At 30.7% G+C, this 19111-nt stretch overlaps 1 protein-coding gene across 2 annotated transcripts in view; it reads left to right on the top strand.

The window, feature by feature from the left end:
• Nucleotides 1-3935: 3935 nt before the first annotated feature.
• LOC117930132 (truncated transcription factor CAULIFLOWER A-like) overlaps nucleotides 3936-19111 on the top strand; it is a 28567-nt gene continuing 13391 nt past the window's right edge. The window contains exon 1 of one of the 2 annotated variants that reach the window (XM_034850604.1): nucleotides 3936-4260. In XM_034850604.1, coding sequence (XP_034706495.1) covers nucleotides 4076-4260 — 185 coding nt within the window. In that variant the 5' untranslated portion in view covers nucleotides 3936-4075. The remainder of the gene's footprint in view (nucleotides 4261-19111) is intronic. The other variant, XM_034850603.1, reaches the window with a different exon arrangement.

The following is a 19111-nucleotide window of genomic DNA, read 5'->3' as shown; positions in this document are numbered from 1 at the left end:
TCTCCTCCACTGTACTTTCTTAGCTGAATTTTCTCTGACCTGACACAATGCCTCGAAGCGCGTGAAGAGATCGTCTTGGATTTCCATGGGCAGTAGCAGGCTAGCAGCTACTAACAAAAGAGGAAAGACGGTGACACAGAGACCAAAATCATCACTGTCATGCACAAAACCCAGGTATCCATGTCTGCCCACATCTTTGACTTAAAATTCATTAAAAAAAAATTAAAATTAAAAGTAAAAATAAAATCGATATCTTCCTGTTTCTAATATCTTGCATCTTTTGTTTTGTCTCTGCAGAGACCTTTATGAAGGTCACATGCCTATCAAGAATACAAAGCATCTCAGAAACTCAGTTCACCTCTCTGACATGGTTTTTGTCCGGTGGGAGCGTCAAATATAATTTGGAGTTAGGAAAATGGTACTCTACCTTAAGCAGCTACCCACCAAGAATGTGTAAGAATGTCTCGAAAAATCTAAAAGCACAATATCATAATATTTTACTCTATTAGTAGTAATAATAATAATAATAATAAATTGATAAATCATGACTAGTAATACTATTTTATTTAAATTATTTTTAATATTTGTTCTAAAATTATTATTATGATGTTTTGAATTGATTTATTGTAAAGTTTCATAATAATTCATATAATTTTTGAGTTTTAAATTATTTTTAAAATTTATTATGCTTTTTTAACAAAACAAAGGCATTAAATATCCCGTGATTTTAAGTCCATTTGTCTAATTATTATTATTATTATTATTTATATTTAGAATTATAATTATCATGTACCAAATTTGTCATTGTATTATTTAATGAAATAATTGTTCTCTATTTATTTTTATATATATTTATTATAATTTAATATTCATTTTAAAGTAGACAAAATTTGTGTGAATTTTTAATTATAAAGTAAAAAACCATTAAAAATAAATAAATAATGAAACAAAAACAATGAAGAGAGTGAGATGAGGTGAGTAGAAATTTTTTTGGGTATTCACTTTAATGGGAGAAATCTGAAATTTAAATAAATCGAAGGATGAGTTTAAAATTTAAGGGTGACGCAATGAGACGAGAGAGTGGCAAAGAGGGGACGATTTGGATAACTACTATTTTTGGACACTTTCGTTAATTACTTTTTGGGCCCTTGGGAATAGTTATTCTGGATTTTGTGTCGGAATGCCCAAAAGAGAGGTACAGAAGTGCAACAATTTCAAAGTCGGTGCTTAAAACATAATTCTTCTATTTCTTTTTTATCAAACAAGATAACTTTAATCGTCGGAGTGACAAGGCCAACAATCGGGATGCCTCAGATCGTCCCCACGTGTTACGATGTGACACTTACTATCTCCCTCTGACATCGACGTCCCATAACGTTGCAAATGGACCACTACATGCGCCAACTTTCTTCGTGGACCCTCCCCACCTCTTTCTTTCCTTTTTTTTTTTAGAATAATTTGTTTAATTGCAGGTCTTTTTCACTATTTTCGTTTAAAAAATACAGAATTTTACACATAAACGTTTGTTTAGATATATTTTCTATTTTTAAAATTAAAATATTTTATACAAAAAAATAGAAAATTATGTTATATTTTTAAATATTATTTTAAGAATTTTAAATTTTAAAATAGTAAAAAAATTTATACTTCAAAATTTTAAATAATTTTAAAAATTATTAATTTTTAATATAAACTTTTATATTTTTTGCATTATTTAAAATTACTGTTATTTTCTAATTTTAAAAATAAAAAAACACTAAATATATCACTTAAGTGTTTGATAATATTTCTAGTCAAAATGTTTTTAGAATAGTGTTTTTATAAGTAATTTTTCAATATTTTTTAAATTTTGAAAAGTGTTTCCTAAGATTTATCAAACTTCTAATTTTTTTAAAAACGTTTTTTAGACTAAAAACATTTTTAAAATTTATCGTCAAACATGCTTTAACATTTTTTTTGGGAAGTGTTTTTTAAAATGATTTCAAAAATAGAACTTGTTTTATGATATTTTGAGCACAAAAATATGTTTGAGAACTTGGGATGTTCTCAACATATCTTTTATATTTTAAAATATTTATTATGTGTAATACTTTATTTTTAATTATTTTTAAAAAGCATTATTTTTATTTTTATTTTGAATAATATAAAATTATTTTAGTGAAAATGTTTTTTCTAAAAGTATTTTTAGGAGAATCAACTATAAGTGTTTCTCCGAAAAACAATGCAAGTGTTTTTTCAATACTAAAAATAATTTTTCATATTTGTAAAATTGTTCACTAAAATGTACCAAATATATAATTTAATTTTTTTTTAATTAAAAACATTTTTTAAAATCACTTACAGATAGACTTTTAAAGTGCATTTGAGAGTGATTTTAGAAAACATTTTTAACATTTTTAACACTTAAATGATGAAAAATTTAAAGTAATAAAAATATTAAAAGCACTTCTTAGAATTACTATTAAACGGACTTTTAGAGTGCATTTGAAAGTGATTCTAAAAAGTGTTTTTAACATTTCTAACACTTGAATAATGAAAATTTTCAAGTATTAAAAATATTAAAAGCACTTCCTAGAATCATTACCAAATGGACTCTTATAGTGCGTTTGAAAGCTATTCTAGAAAGCGTTTCTAACATTTGAATGATAAAAATTTTTAAGTATTAAAAATTTTAAAAGTGATTCCTATAATAACTACCAAGTTGACTCTTAGTGTGTTTGGTAGTGATTTTAGAAAATGTTTTTAGTATTTTTAACACTTGAATGATAAAAAATTTCAAGTGTTAAAAATGTTATAAACGCTTCTTAAAATCATTATCCAACTGGCTCTTTAAAAATGTGTTTAATAGTGATTTTGACAAGTGTTTATAACATTTTTAATACTTGAAAATGAAAATTTTCAAGTATTAAAAAGATTAAAAACACTTCCCATAATTATTATCAAACACACTTTAAGTTTCATAGAAATTATAGGAAACGTTTATAATATTTTTAATATTTGAATAATAAAAAAATTAAAGTGTTAAAAATGTTATAAATGTTTCTTAAAATCACTGTCGAATAAACTCTAAGAGTATATTTGATAGTAATTTTAAGAAATATTTCTATCATCTTTAATACTTGAAAGACAAATTTTCAAATGTTAAAAAAATAAGAAATATTTTCTAAAATTATTATCAAAGATAAAAATTTTCAAGTATTAAAAAGATTAGAAACACTTGTCAAATATATTCTAACACATTTTTCAACAAGTGTTTTTGAAAAATATTGTTAACATATCTATTATATTTTTAAATATGTTTTAAACTATTTATCAAACGTAATGCTCTTGCATTATTTTATTTTTATTTTTATTTTGAATCACACCAAATTATTTTTCATTTTTTTTATTATCAAAAGTGTTTATTTTTATTTTTAAAATTTTGGAGGATAAAAAGTTATTTTACAAATCACTTACCCAATATAACCTAAATTATTTTCATCCATATTATATGAAATTAGTTTTATACCCGTTATCTTTATTGATCACTTTAATAGCCAATGAAAATAGATGACATGCATATTTTTGGGATTTTGATAATAAAAAAAATTAAGCATAACTTTTATTAATAAATTATTTTCAAAAATTTTAAAACCCATTTTATTTCTTTTTTTTTATATATAAAAATTAAATAAATAAAAGTATATATTAATTTTTTAATGCTCATTTTTATAATTTAAATGCGTTTAAACTTCAAATTCAATAATGAAATAAAAAGGTAGGTACGTTAATCGAGGAAAATATCAACTACCCGATTTCGTCAATTCACTAGGACACGTCTGAAGGTGAGAATGGCCACCCAAAAGCAGCGTGCGGAAGTCACCTTTTGCAGCAGGGCATCCAGTGGGGCCCAAAACGCATCGTTTCATAAAGCAAGCCGCGGTTCAATGAGAAATGAGAATATACACCCGGATATGCAACCCCTTCTTTCAAAGCTCGGTGGCGATGAAGCTCAGCTCCTTCCCGTAGAAAAAACCCTGAATCTCCTACATAACGGCCACAACCCACAAAATTTGTTTCTCCGTCCGAGAGAGAAATGGGGAGAGGAAAGTTCCAGCTGAAACGTATCGAGAACAAGAGCAATCGGCAGGTGACTTTCTCAAAGCGACGAAACGGAATGATGAAGAAAGCTCACGAACTATCCATTCTGTGTGACGTTGATCTTGCTCTGATCATCTTCTCCGCCAGAGGCAGGCTTTACGAATTCTGTAGTGGCAATAGGTACTCACTCCTAGATATATATATATATATAACTGACTTGTGCTTTTCTCTTAGAAGATGACCTTTGTTCAAATTAACCTCTGTTTTACGCCATCTGTGTTTGAGATTTCGGTCTCTTGCTTGGAGATGTTTTCTCCCAGCTTTGCTCTTCTACATGGCGTTTCCTTACAATGATCTTCAAAGATCACAGTGACTCGTCAATCTTTCGTCCTGACAAAACGTGAAGCGCTTGCTCATGGATATGTTAAAAGAGTATACAACTCTAACCTAGTTTAAGCACAGGTCCCTTGATGTCAGTTATGACCTGTAATGGAGATGATCCTGTGCTGCCGGTCCTATGATTAGCTAATTGTATCCACACGTTTTTTACGAGAAGCTGGCTTTTAGCTTCTCTTATAGCTCTCTAGGCTCAGATGTGTAGATTAGACTTTTCAGACTCTGTAGTACATACTTATCTGTTAAAACTCTTTGGGCTCAAATATGGTACGCATGAATTGAGTGTGCATTTATGTCATCGTCCTTCTTGATATATTATGCACCGTCTCCTTTATCTGCAGTTTGATTTTTCTTTTTCTTGTATGTAGTATTATTGTTTTTTATTTTATTTTACTATTATTTATTTATTTATTTATTTATTTTTGTGGCAAGTTACTTAGGATGTTAGATTGAATTAAAATTATAATATGATATATTTTTAAATACAACAAATATCAAGAACTATTGCTGTAAACACACACGAAATATAAATGATAATGGTGGTCCTGAATCTTGTGACACGTGTTCTGTGATGGTTAGGAAAGGATAAAACATTAAATTTAAATTTAATTTTTTTAAAAAATATTTGGTTTACAAAACTAAAAATAATAATAATGGTGGTCCCAAATCTATCTTGTGACACATCTCATATCATGTCATGGTTAGAGTCTTAGAGAAAGATGAAAACTTAAATTTAAAAGTTAACTAAATTATTTGTATTCTTGAAATCACTACAAAATTCACCTCCTTATCCATGATTCTCTTTGATAGATTTTAAAAACCAAAAGAGAGAGAAAAAAAAAAAGTGATAAAGGCAAAAAATGTAGAAAAGTTCCCAATAAGAAAATTTTCATAAAAACGAAAAAAAAAAAAGGGAAAAAAAAGTAAGAAAAGTCAAAATCAAGCCTACTTGTTCTTGATTAATTCAATCAAGAGTAGCGATTGTCATCTTTAAAACAATATCAATGAGATCTAATTAAAACAAAATCAATATAGAGGAGTGTGCTCATATTATTTTCTTTGTTATTTTCTTGTATTTTAATATCATCAAAACATGTATTTGTGTGTACAATTTTTTGGCATATTGGATGAGACTCTTCTACCTCTCATGTCCTTCGACCAAAGTTCCTAATTTCACCATACACCAAGTTAACGGCTTCAAAGAACCAAGTTGCATACTTGTAGAAAGGGAAGGGTAAAATTATCGCTACCTCATCATCACAAAATATTTCTATTTGTCCAATGACCCTCTTTGCAAAGCAAATACATTTACTTTGCCTCCAAACTAACATACATTGGTGCATGCTCATCCGTTAATACCTATAGAATAACACAACACACGCCAACCAATCATCACTCTAGCTTTTCTAAGGGCAAGAAAACAAATTTTACTCTAGTTTCTCTAGGAGCAAGGAAACAAATTTCTCCTAACATAAGAAAATGTCCATTATCGTCAAATGTTTTAAGGGGTAAATCTCCTTGGTATTTCTAATGCAAACTTGAGCATAATGTCATAAACTAAGATATTTCCTAAGTTTATGTACAACACTTGGACAACTTAAGATATTTGAAGTTACTAAGTCAATATTCCCCGAACTTAGCTCACTAGACTAAGCAATGATACTTGACTTAAAAACTAGAGACACATAAAGGAAGCAATATTTGAAGAGTTTAGATCAATAGAAGTTTTTAATTACTTAAAGACACTTTACAATGCTTAGAAGTTTTCAAGTTTTTGGTGAATAATGAAAGTAAACACTTGAAGAATTTGAAAGAATTAAAGCTTTGATTATTAAAATACCCTTTACAATGCTTAGAAACTCTCAAGTGTTTGGTGGATAAAGGAAATAACACTTGAAAATTTTGGAAGAGTAGAAGCTTTGATTATTCAAAGACATTTTACATTATTTAGAAGCTCTTGTGCCTTAGCCAAATGGAGCCATCACCTATGAATTAATAAGTGTCAAGGAACTCTCTAGAACACTTGAAGGTTTCTCACAAATCTAGATCTAGAATTCTTTAAAACCTACTACATGGAAGCTATGTACAAGAGTTATTAAACATTCTCTAGAATTCTCTACACAACTTCATTATCTCTCATTCCCTTATAAAGATATGCAGATGATTCTAGGTCTCTCTAGAAGCTCCATATTCCTTTATAAGACTAAGTGAGGGAACATTTGAGTAGGGTGTGACATTTTTCTTACCCAATGCTACACACATCCTCATTGTTTCTTCTACTCAGAATCTCTCAATTTGCTCCTAAGCCTAAATGATTTCTTCGCTTCTAGTAGTTTGTTCCACTTAATTGAGTAGTCCATTGCAGAAGGTATCCCATGTCTCTTGAAGACTAGGTTTGCAATGATGTTTTTGCTTTCTTATCCTCTGAGGTTTACTTTGCTTTTTGGTAGTCTCTTCGACTTAACTAAGTATTCCATTGCTAGAGGTACCTTATATCTCTTGTTAACTTGGTTTGTGATGATGTATTATGGTTCCCTATAGTATGAGGTTACAACGACTATAAACACCCTATTTGATATGCCCTTTTTAATATCTTGTAGCTTAGATCGTCCATGTTTTCATGGTATAACTTCAAGTAACCTATATGGAAGACAAAATGGATCTTCAACCTTGGAGGTAGCTTGACTCGATAAAGACACCTTGCCAACTTTCCTAGGTATAGGGAAGTGGCCTTCATATCTCCTGACAAGTCCCTTGTGCACTAGCCTTAGGGACTTGATTTGTTGAGGAAATAGTTTGATAAGCACTAACTCTCTAACTTGATACTTAGTGTGTTACGTCTTCTTATCAACCCACTTTTTCATTCTCTTGGCAAACTTATCCAAGTCTGAGCAAGCTATATCAACTTGCTCTATCACCTTGCTCTATCACCCCTTAGCAAATTTGAAAACTATAAAACTCCTTCCCATGTAGCCTATCATTAGTATGTGAGGCACCAAACTCAAATGAATTCTTGTTAGTGGCTTCACTTCTTCGTACAATATAAGAGAATTGGCATACAATCATTAACTTAGTCCAATCCCTTTGGTTGGCACTCACAAACTGCCTCAAGTATTGTTCTAGCAAAATGCTCACTTTTTTTGTCTGTCTATCTATTGGTGGGTGAAAACTTGTAGAGAAGTGAAACTCTAAACCCATCATCTTAAAGAGCTTTGTCCACAACTTTGTAGTGAAATATAGGTCACAATCATTGATAATGTGTTTTGTCAATCCTTAATATTTGACTACCTGCTTCAGGAATAACCTTGTTGTCTCCTTAGTGGTATATTCTATAGGAGGTACTATGAAAGTGGCATACACAAAGAACTTGTCTACTACCACAATAATAGATCTATATCCCTTTGACTTAGGCAATCTAATGATGAAGTCCATAGTAGCGCTTTCCCATGAGCACTTTGGATGTGTAGTGGCTTTAATAGCCCTCTAGGAAAATGTTGTTACACCTTTTTTTGTTGGTACTTAAGACAAGTTCTAACATAGGCCTCAACCTTATCCTACATATAAGGCCAATAACATAACGACTCTAGGGTGTCCAACCCAATTGGTACCATGATACTCCTTAGTTAAATTCATTCTTTAGTCACCCCATTTAGGCACCTAGAGTAATTTTCTTTTCGCATTTAGTAGGTCATCCTCCACCCAAAATTGTTTGGTCTTTCTTTTATAGTTTTAGGTGATTATTCTTAACCATGGATTGAAAAATCGGCTACTAATTATCGGTCGAGAGAAATTTTGGCAAAAAATCAGAGATTCTGGCGATTGGTTAATGACCGATTTTTCGGTGAAAAATCGAAAGTAAAGAATATGCGCGTGTGGAGGTAGAGTGTTGACAAAAAATCGTTGATTTTTTCAATAAATCGACGATTTATTAAAAAAAAATGCCAGTTTTTTTTAAATCTGTGTTTTTTTTAAAATTATTTTTTCTAATTTATTTTTATTTTAATTTTATATAAACCTTTTATTTAATATTATCCTTTGTTTTAATTTTTTTTATATTTATCTCATTTATCCTATTTTTAAAAATTACTATCACTTCACTTTTTAATTTTTTTATATTTATTCTTTTAATTTTATTTATTTTTAAATGTTTTTATTTTAAAATATAAAAAATATAAATTTATTAAAAATTTGTTAAAATATAAAAAAAGTGGTGAAGTTCTAATATTTTATAAATTAAAATTAATTTAATAAAATAAATTATTAATACAATTTTTAATAATTTTAGTTATTTAAATATTAATAGAAAAAAGTTGTCACCACAAATTCGTAAGAAAATTTTAGAAATTAAATCTTAAATAAAATATTTTATATAAATTGATTTAATTTTTTATTTAAAATATAATAAAACATGTTTTAATAAAAATAGTTTTTAATTTTTTTTAAATAAATGAATATAAATATATTAAAGGAATTCAAGCTAATTTTTCTAAAAATTTTTGATAAATATTATCCTTGATCATATCTATGTTATTAACTTACAAAATAATTTTAATATATGTATTCTTGCTTATTTTATCATTTTTTTTAATGTTTTTTCAAATATTTTTGTGATTTTTGAACAATTTCTATCTTATTGATATATCCGCGTTTACCAATATTTTCATCATTCCTCTTAACCAATGTGTCATGTTGTAAACCTTTATTTATAAGTTTCATCATTAACTCTCCTTAAGGCTTACTACTCATTGATGCTAGCTTTGCTTTATGGCTTAAGGCTTCAACCACATGATTAGCAATTCATGGCTTGTACTCCAATGTCCAACTATGCAAAAAATTCTTGCCACCTTGCTTGTTTAGGTCTTAATTTCTTCTATGTTTGGTCAATCTTCACTATGAAATGTGACCCTAACAAGTAGTGCCTCCAAGTGCACAATCAATGAACTATAGTCGTCATTTCCTTCTTTTGCATTATATATCACCTTTTTGTGTCATTAAGCTTGCGACTCTTAAAGGCTATGATATGTTTGTCTTACATCTATGTGCACTTCGAATACTTTGCTATGGTTGAGTAGTGTCAACAACAGTTCCTCTATCACAACATTCTTCAAATCTTCAAAGGTTTGTTGACATTTATTATCCTAATCCCACACCTCATTTTTTTTTTACTAGATTGATGAATAAAGGTATCCTCGTTAAGTAGCCCTTAATGAATCATGGAGAGTAATTTACTAAGCCAAGGAGACCTTAATTGAGGTACTTATGTAGGCGAGTCCCAATCCCGGATGGCTTTTATCTTGTTTTCATCTATCATTAGTTTGTCATCCTTTATTTTATGTCTAAAGAAGCACACCTCTTTCTTAGCAAATGAACATTTTTGATTTATTTTTATTTATTATTATTATTATTATTTTTTACATAAAGCTCATTCTGCCTTAAGACTTTAAAAACCTTCTTTAAGTGCTTTGCAGGTTCTTTTAGGGTGCTGTTGTAGGCAACAATGTTGTCTAGGTACACTACCACAATATTATCCAAGTATGGATGGAAGATCTTGTTCATCAATGTGTAGAGCGTAGTTAGTGCATAGATTAGCTTGAAGGGCATCACTAAGAACTTATAAGAATTATATTGAGTTATGCATGTTGTCTTAGACTCATTCCCTTAACAATCCTTACTTGGTAGTAGTCTAATCTCAAGTCTAGTTTTGTGAAATCCCTTGTTCTATTAAGTTCATTAAAACAATAAGTAAAATTGGATATTTGTTCTTTGCTTAGGGATCCTCATATTTCTTTTGGAAGAATATTGACACACTATAAGGAGATTTAGACCATTGGATGAAGAAAACTCCTTTAATTGTCTTCTTAGCTCCTTTAGCTCAAGTGATGTCATCCTATAAGGTTGCATGGCAAAGGGCCTAGCTCCCAGCTCTAACTTAATCTTATGATTCCCCTCTTTACTTGGTGGGAGTTTCTTGGTAGCTTTAGTGTCATCACATCGTTAAAATCTTTAAGGACTCCCTTAATCTCCTTAAGCATGGATTCCCTTATGGTATCTTCCTTTTTATTTCTAAGTGTAGCTAAGTAGGTCACCTGCTTATTCTTTAACCCCGTTTTTACTTGCATGGTTGACAATAATGGGTGTTAGGCATATCTTTGGTGACTATAGGGATTACGCAGGGCTTTCTTTTCTTTTTAGATGGCCATGAGTATAAGAATGATAGTGGCCTGGACTTTTCTTAGGAAGTCTACCTAAACACCATGTTAAAGTCATTTGTTAGTGACGTTGTGAAGTCGATCTTGTGTTCTTATAGACCAATGCATACAACCACTCGATGCATTTAATCTTATAATGGCTTTACAATAAAGTTGTCTGCCTTAAGTCATCCTCCTTATTAGATGCTTAGAGCTATAGTCTCTTTGTCTCATCTAAAGAGATAAAAGTTATGAGTGATACATGTGTTCACCATGATCTTGGTGGGCTTCCCATTCACATGGGCCTTTACTTACATCAACCATTTGTTATGAGGTATCATAGGCATCAATTTTGCCTTGAGGGCATTTAAGAGTTGCATCGACCCTACTTATGCATCCCTCTCTTTCTTTTTCTCACTGATCATGACATTAGGGGCCTTCCTCTTATGGAAATCTAGCGCTCAATGCAATCCATCACATGGAAGCAATTGGCCTTAAGCACAAACTCATTTTGTTTGTCTTTGCCCTTGCCTTCTTTATCGTTAGAAGTCTTGTTTTACCCTTATTTGACAACAGTGCAACCTTTCGACCCTCTTTGTTTTCCTTTCCTTTAGCATGGTTACCCTTTAAGGGCTTTGACTTAGAAAAACCACTAAGGACTCCAATAATGTTAAGGTTGTGCTATGGTTACCATAGTGCCTAAACTCATGCTTAGTCCAAATTTGTAGGTTATCTATGAAGTCCAATAATAACCCCTTCTCTGTTATGTTAGGGATCTCAAGCATGAGTGTAGAGGATTCATTGACATACTCATGGATTGAGCTCACGTGCTTGAGACACTTTATGTGTTTTGTTGTTAGATAAGCCACATCTTTGGGATAGAATTATCTATTGATCTTTTTCTCAAATTCATCTCATATGTCGATGTTGCAAGTGTTTTTCTCTACATCGGCAAACTTCTAGCGTCATCATAGAGTACCAATATCAGTGAGGAGAGGGTCATAGTCTACACCTTAGTCACCTCATCAGTCAATAATATTGCCTCAAAATACTATTTCGTGTTCCATATGAAGTTATCTAACCTCTTAGCATCTCGGTTGCCATTAAAGACATATATGGCTTTGGTGGCTTTGGCATCTCCACCCTTAGTGCTTCATGAGTGGCCATTGTTAAGTATGAATAATGTTGCTCCTAGGGAAAATTGACTATTGAAATAAATGTCATCATGCACCTTACTTTAGTTGTTATAAAGAAATAGTTTATGGACGTTCTTTTGATAAAGTGTTACTTGTTACTTAGGAGAAAAAAAAATGTGATTTAAGTAATTGAAAAAGCTCATTTTGGGATTTGTGGTGCTCACCAATCTGGTCCTAAACTCTACTTTGGAACAAAATGATGGGTTATTACTAACCAACCATTGTTAAAGATTTCATGAATTATGCTAAGAAAAATCAAGCATGTTAGTGCCATGCAAACTTTATACACCAAATTCCTATGCCACTCCACCTTATAATTGCTTTTTGGATACTTGATGCATGGGACCTTGATGTAGTCAGGTCCACACCCCTAAATCTTTTGTAGGACATTCACACATATTAGCAACAATAGCTTGCTTCACAAAGTGGGTAAAAGCAATACCATTCAAAGAAGTAAAAAATGAAACTATGTGGAACTTTATTAGAAACAATATCATCTATCGATATGGACTGTCATGATACATCAAAACGAATAGTTTGTAGTGTTTCTCTAATAGCTTGATGAACAATCTTTGTGAGAAGTTTGACTTGAAAAACATAATTCTTCAATGTATTAAGCTCTTGGCAGAAACATTCAATAAGACCCTTTATAATCTATTAAAGAAGATCATTAGTAAGTCAAAGAAGGACTAGCATAAGAGAGTTAGTGAAACACTTTTGGCATGTTGAACAACATATTAAACACCCACACAAGGAATCTCATACTCTTTTGTGTTTGGAGTATAAGTAATGTTACCTTTGGTGTGTCAAATTTATTCATTAAGAATTGCAATACGAAAAGGCTAACAAATGAAGAGAATGTGTGATTACATCTTCAAGAGTTAGAAGCATTAAATGAGAGTGACTTGAAGCTCAACAACATATAAAATGCTACCAAGCTCGATTCTCTTAAGCATTTAACAAAAAAGTTCATCCTTGGGCAGTCCAAATTGATGATTTAGTTCTCATTATGTGTAGATCCATCATTGCTATTCCCACTCAAATATCAATATTTAGAATTCTCAACCGTTTAGAGCTTTTAACAAAAAGTCCATCCTCGATCATTCCAAATTGGTCATTTAGTTCTTAGTATATGTAGATCCATTCACTATTCACAAGACTGGCAATAAATTTACATCCAAATGGGATGGATTTTTGTGATCCAAGAATTATACACAAATGGTGCCTAAAAATTATTGTTGAAGATGGATTAAGAGTTAACCTATCATTTACAAATTCATAAAGCATTATTATGTTTGAGCTTTATCATGTTATTGGCTTGTAAGAGCTTAAACTATGTATGACATATTTGAAAAGAAAAAATATGCAAGACTAAAAATTAATTTTGGCAAAAGTTTTTTTTATTAAAAAAAAAAATGAGTTAAGGTATGACTTGATTATTTCTTTATGAACATAAATCTAAGTATCAATATCAGTCAACACAGGAGTACATGCAATGGTGACTTGCACTTCCTTCAGACAAGAAATCTCCTTTTGCTTACAAATAAGTTGCTCATCACTGGCTTGAATGAAATCTTGAAATCTTTTCATTTGTGAATTTAACTATTCTAGTTCATGTTTGAGTATTTCTTGTCTTTTCTCAATAGTAGTTAAGTAAACTCTCAAAGGTTGATTTCATTTTATTTCTTCACCCTTGGTAATATAAACATGAATGAGTTGGGAGTTAACAGTAGCTAAGCAGTGTTGTTGGACGACTAAAGTTATTTTTAAGGAATAAACATGTCTTATTGAGTCATAACAACCGACATAAATCATAAGTTTTTCAACTCTTTTCTACAATGATGAATGGTCTGCTCCAATATTTGAGATGATAGTAAAAACCTCCTTAAATTTTCCTTTCAATAATGGAAGGTCTTCATATATTCTTAAATATTCCTTTTTAATATCTTTTTTAATATTCTATCGTTAAAATGATTTGCTTTACATTAAATGAATTATTGACATCGCATAAAGTAATTTGGAGTGGTGAGTCATTGGCAATAATAGAATGTTGCGTTGTAGTCAAATCTACAATAGCTACAAGGGTTAACCCATTTTGTGTTATTTTTTCCAAATATTGTACCTTGATATCTCATTTAAATAAAAATAGTGTGAGGAGTAACAAAATCCCCGTCCTTTTGTACGATGGGGTTCAAGGAGATTGTTTCTCAGTCACAACATTATTGTCAACAAGTTGATCTTAGTGCATAGTCCTGTCACATCTTTTGAAGGTAAGTCATTACTCTTTTGTTGAAATAAAGAAATCATTTTGTTAACACTAATAGAATAAAGATTAAAAAAAAAAACAATCTTTAACTTCAAGTTGCATTAATTGAGCCAAAATCACCACATCTTAAAAAAAAAGATATTCATGTCAAGTGGATAGGAGTTGGTCTCATCACAATGCACATCACAATGCACAAAATGACACTTAGTCTGACACTCACTAACATCCTGTGAGTTTTCATCTAGTGCATTAAGAGAGGATAAACATTGTAGAGCATAAACATCCCTTTCTCTATGTGTGTGGTAGAATCAGCTTAACGATTACCACCTAAGCATGTAAAGGAAATCCTTGAGGTAACGTCGATGCAATCATCATGGAAAACCTCATTGAAATTTTCTTGAGTACTTTTTTTCATAGGAATATCTAACTTTGGCATTTGTGCTATACTTTCTAATCTTTAAGGGTTGCTATTGAACAAGGTTAGGATGTTGTTGAATAGATATTTCTTGAGCACTTTTTTTAAAAATAAATCGTTGACTATTTCTTAAGCATTTCTTTTCATAGAAATATCTAACTTAGACATTTCTTAAGCACTTTTTCAAATCATGCAATTTGAACCACTAATAAGCATAAGCTTTGTAATCAAGAATTTCTCATGACTATGATAGTAAAGTATAGTGAATATAGAGTTAGTTTGTAGTCTAGTGCATAACCCCCAATATTTATACACTTTTAACAAAGTACCGTGACTAGGGATTTTCTTGAACATCCCAAGTATATCATGAGGGAAGCCAAACTGCTTACTAAAGTGATCAGAACTATATAGTTGGATCATTTGATAATTACCTAGTCTTAAGTTTAAATAACTCAAGTGAATACTTATTAAAAAGGAAGACATTTGACCAACCAAAGAAAGACGTGTCACCAATTAAGTCTACTCATTCTTGATTTTATGGTACTAAAGGGTTTAATATCATATCCTTGCAATATATTATCAAATCTTGTGCTTGAATTATCAAAATATTTAGCAACAAATGCCCCAACACAACTAGTCATTCATGGAAAATGGTCCCATGTCAAAGAAAGGAAGTTGGTATTGAAGTAATGACTCTATCAACCGTACAAATAATGGATAGGGAAGATACATGCACTATACTCAGGATGTGAGGAGTTCATAATCTCATTCAATCTTGTTGAAGAGCAGGATATACGTTATAAGCCTAAATTCTACAAGTTTAAGTTTTTAGGAAAATTGGTTGTTCAACATGGTATGTGAACCTTGTTTGGTGGGAGTTCTAGTGTTCAAACCTTACCACCATATGTTTATCTACCTAATTTATTAAGCACATGCATAATCCTAAAATAAAGACTACAAGTGAGAGGGTGTTGAAAAACATGATATACATTGTGGGCTTAAATCCTATAAATTTAAGCTTTTAGAAAAATTGGTAATTCAACTAACCTTTTATAAATGTTGAACACAAGGACTGCAAGGCAAAATGAATGCCCTTTAGCCATTTGACTAGCCACCTTGAAAACCTTAGGACGAATCGAAGTAATAATCTTTATAAGAAGAACAAACTTGCAATTAACATGCATGGAAAGCAACTAAATATCTCTCATCCATGTCTTTCTTAGCTATGCCAATATTATCAACTACTTCCCAGTCCCACCAAGTACATGGTGGAGTAGGTTTAATAATATTTCTAGAAGGATTATAAGTGTCCTTTGGTCATTGTACCTTGTTTCTAGTACTTTTATTCGATGGTTTCTCATATATTTTTGTGTCTTTATACCAAAAGTCAAGCCATGAAGTAATCTTCACTAGCTTGTCTTTTGTTTGTGAAAAAATTAATAATAAGCCAAAAAAAAATGTCAACAACTTGATGGAAGTGAAGACTCTCTTCTATCGTTAAACAACTCTTCAACACTAAGAACCACTTTATCATAAAACATCTCATGATGGGTAATAATTTTGTATAAGTCCCAAAGAAGGATAAAAATCTCACCTATGGTAGTATGTAGAGTGTTGGTAGTTGGAAACCAATGCTCACAAAAATTATTGATGACAAACTCTTGAATTTATAAAAAAATTTACAATCCTTGGTTGGTCTTATGAGACCCTATATATGTGTGTTTCAAATTTTTTTTTTTTAAAGTTTGTAAATTTAATATATATATATATATATATATACATAGATATATAGGTTTGCATCTAAGAAAGCAAGGTATAAAAGTCTAAACAATAGAAAATTGAAAAAACTTTGCTTTTAACAAAACAAAAAAAAAATGTCTTTATATAGAGAGAGAGAAATAGAGGAATTGTTATTGAACACAACTTCTAAAAGTTGGACTGTGTTATGATTGGTGATTTAAAAAAAATCATTTATTAGATGAAAAATTAAATGGGATTTCTTTCAAGAAATTAAAATTATAATCCTATTTTGATAGGATTTGGAATCTATATGTATGAAAGATTACTATGAAAGATTTTCTACCAAAAACCATGTCATTCTTTTCTCATTCAAGTAACGAGTCTTCATAACCATTATCCCCATGAAGAAGAGCATTAAAAAACCTTTAAGCTTTAAAAAATGTGACATTCATGGTAACAATTTTTTTTTTTTATTTTATCAAAACAACGATACCCTTTTTGTGTTGGAAAATATCCAAGAAAAACACATTTCATAGCTCGTGGGTTCAACTTACTATGATGATGATTATGCACATGTTCAAAGGCAACACAATTGAAAATTTTAAGAGGTAAATCAAAGATTAAACATGACATTGGAAAACACTCTTTAAACATTTGGTATCTTAAAATTCAAAGTTCTTGAGGGCATTCTCTTGATCTAAGAAGTGATAGTAAGAATAACTTTCCCCCACAAGTATTTATGTGTTTTAGTTGTAAACATTAAAGACCTAGCTACTTCCAAGAGATGTTTATTTTTCCTTTCTACCGCTCCATTTTGTTGTGGAGTGTCAATACAAGATCTTTGATGTATAATCCTCTTTTCTAAGAAATATGTGCCTAAAATTTTGTTGAAATACTCATTTCCATTATCACTTCTAAACACTTTTTTTTTTCTTGAAACTGAGTTTCTACCATAGTGTAAAAAAATTTAAAAAAATTTTCACCATTGGATTTTTCTTTGAGTAAATAAACCAAATAAACATGTGTATTATCGTCAATTAGTGTTATGAACCATTTTTTTTCTAGAAATTGTTATATGGACCCTAAACATCACCAAAAACAAGAGTGAAGGGTTTAAAAGACTTGTAAGGTTGTATAGGTAATGATGCATGATGATGTTTTGTAATTTGATAGATATCACACTGAAAACAAAATGGATTTTTATTTTTGAATAAATTTTGAAATAAATACTTCAAATACTGAAAGTTAATATGACCCAACCTAAAATGGCACAACATTATTTCATTTCTTCTAGATTCAGAAAATGATTCAAGGCTAGTTATCCAAGTTCTATCAACTTGTCCACACAAGTTGTCCATTTTCAAAGTAGTAGAGTCCATCACTTTCTTTAGCATTACCAATAACACAACATTTTAAGTCGTGAGTGAGCTTGCTAGTAAATGACATATTACAAAAAAGATTTGGAACATGAAGGACTTTATAAAGAATAAGAGATTTTGCAATAACTATTGATCCTTTCCCCATAATTGTTGAAAGAGAACCATCAACTATCTTAATTTTTTTATTTCCTACATATGAACTATAGGAATAAAATAATTTAGAGCATCTAGTCATATGATCAGTTGCACCAAAATCTATGATCCATAGACAACTAGAAGTAGCAAATACATTAAATCTAGCAGTTTAACAGTAGTTACCTTTTTGGACTAAAGAACGGGAGAAAGACACATTATTTGAGAATCGTGTGGATTGAAAAAGTTTATACAATTAATCTAACTATTCCTTATTGAAAGAAAACATCTCCGCAGCTCCTCCCAAGCTATTGTGCTCTTTGGCTCCTACTTGAAACACCTTTGGATCACAATTTATTTGACTGAACAATTTCAACTTCCAATTTTATGGTTTTCCATGTAAGTCCTAACACATTTCTCTAGTGTGTTAAGGCTTATGGCAGTGATCACACCAAATCTTGTCATTTTTTTAGTTTTGTCGTGGTTATCCAAGTTGAGCAGATTGATTGTTTCTTGTCACTAGGGTGGAAACTTCAGTGTAAGTTGATTATTTTCTCCCAACATCACCTTTCCTCAACCCTCTTCTCTCCTTACTTTAGCAAACATTTCACGAAGAGATGATAGTGGTTTTTTGCCAAGAATTTTACCTTTAGCCTCATTCAGATTTTTGTTTAGTCCTACAAAGAACACACACTGTCATTCTCCATCCTTTTCGTATACCTTATGTTGTCTTTTGCGCAGTCCCATTTTTCATCCTAGCACAAGGCTAGTTCCTATCATAGTGCTTTCATCACATTATAATACTTTGTTATCTCTTTATCTCATTGTTTTGAATGTCACGACTTTGTTTTTAGTTCAAAAATTTGGGATCTATTTTTTAGCTCTAAATATGTCTTTAAAACATCTTCCTAAACTTCTTTTTGTAGTAAGCAAAAACAAATAGGCCTTTCTAATTGTTGGCTCCATGGAATTGACAAGCCATGCAATCATTAACAAGTTCTCAAACCTCCAAGTCTTCAGTGTTGGATCATCGTCTGTTGGTTTTATTATCTTGCCAGTCAGATGGCCTAACTTTCCCTTGCCATCAATCATAAGCTTGATTGATTGCACCCATTTTAGGTAATTTTTACTATTCAGCTTGTGAATGATTAATTTAAGAGATGGATTTTCAATTCCATTAAGGGTTACAGTAGAAACTAGAGGTGCACCTATACTAACAACACCTAAGGATGTTGTTGTCCTTTCTCCAGTCATGGTTGTTCTCACTATCACTATTTCCCAAATAGTGACCTACGCTTTGATACCATACACGTAGAATA

This window comes from Vitis riparia, chromosome 14 (assembly GCF_004353265.1).
Source record: "Vitis riparia cultivar Riparia Gloire de Montpellier isolate 1030 chromosome 14, EGFV_Vit.rip_1.0, whole genome shotgun sequence".
Classification (NCBI taxonomy): Eukaryota; Viridiplantae; Streptophyta; class Magnoliopsida; order Vitales; family Vitaceae; genus Vitis; species Vitis riparia.
Note: the sequence above shows the minus strand (reverse complement) of the source record. Positions and strands in the feature narration are given on the sequence as shown.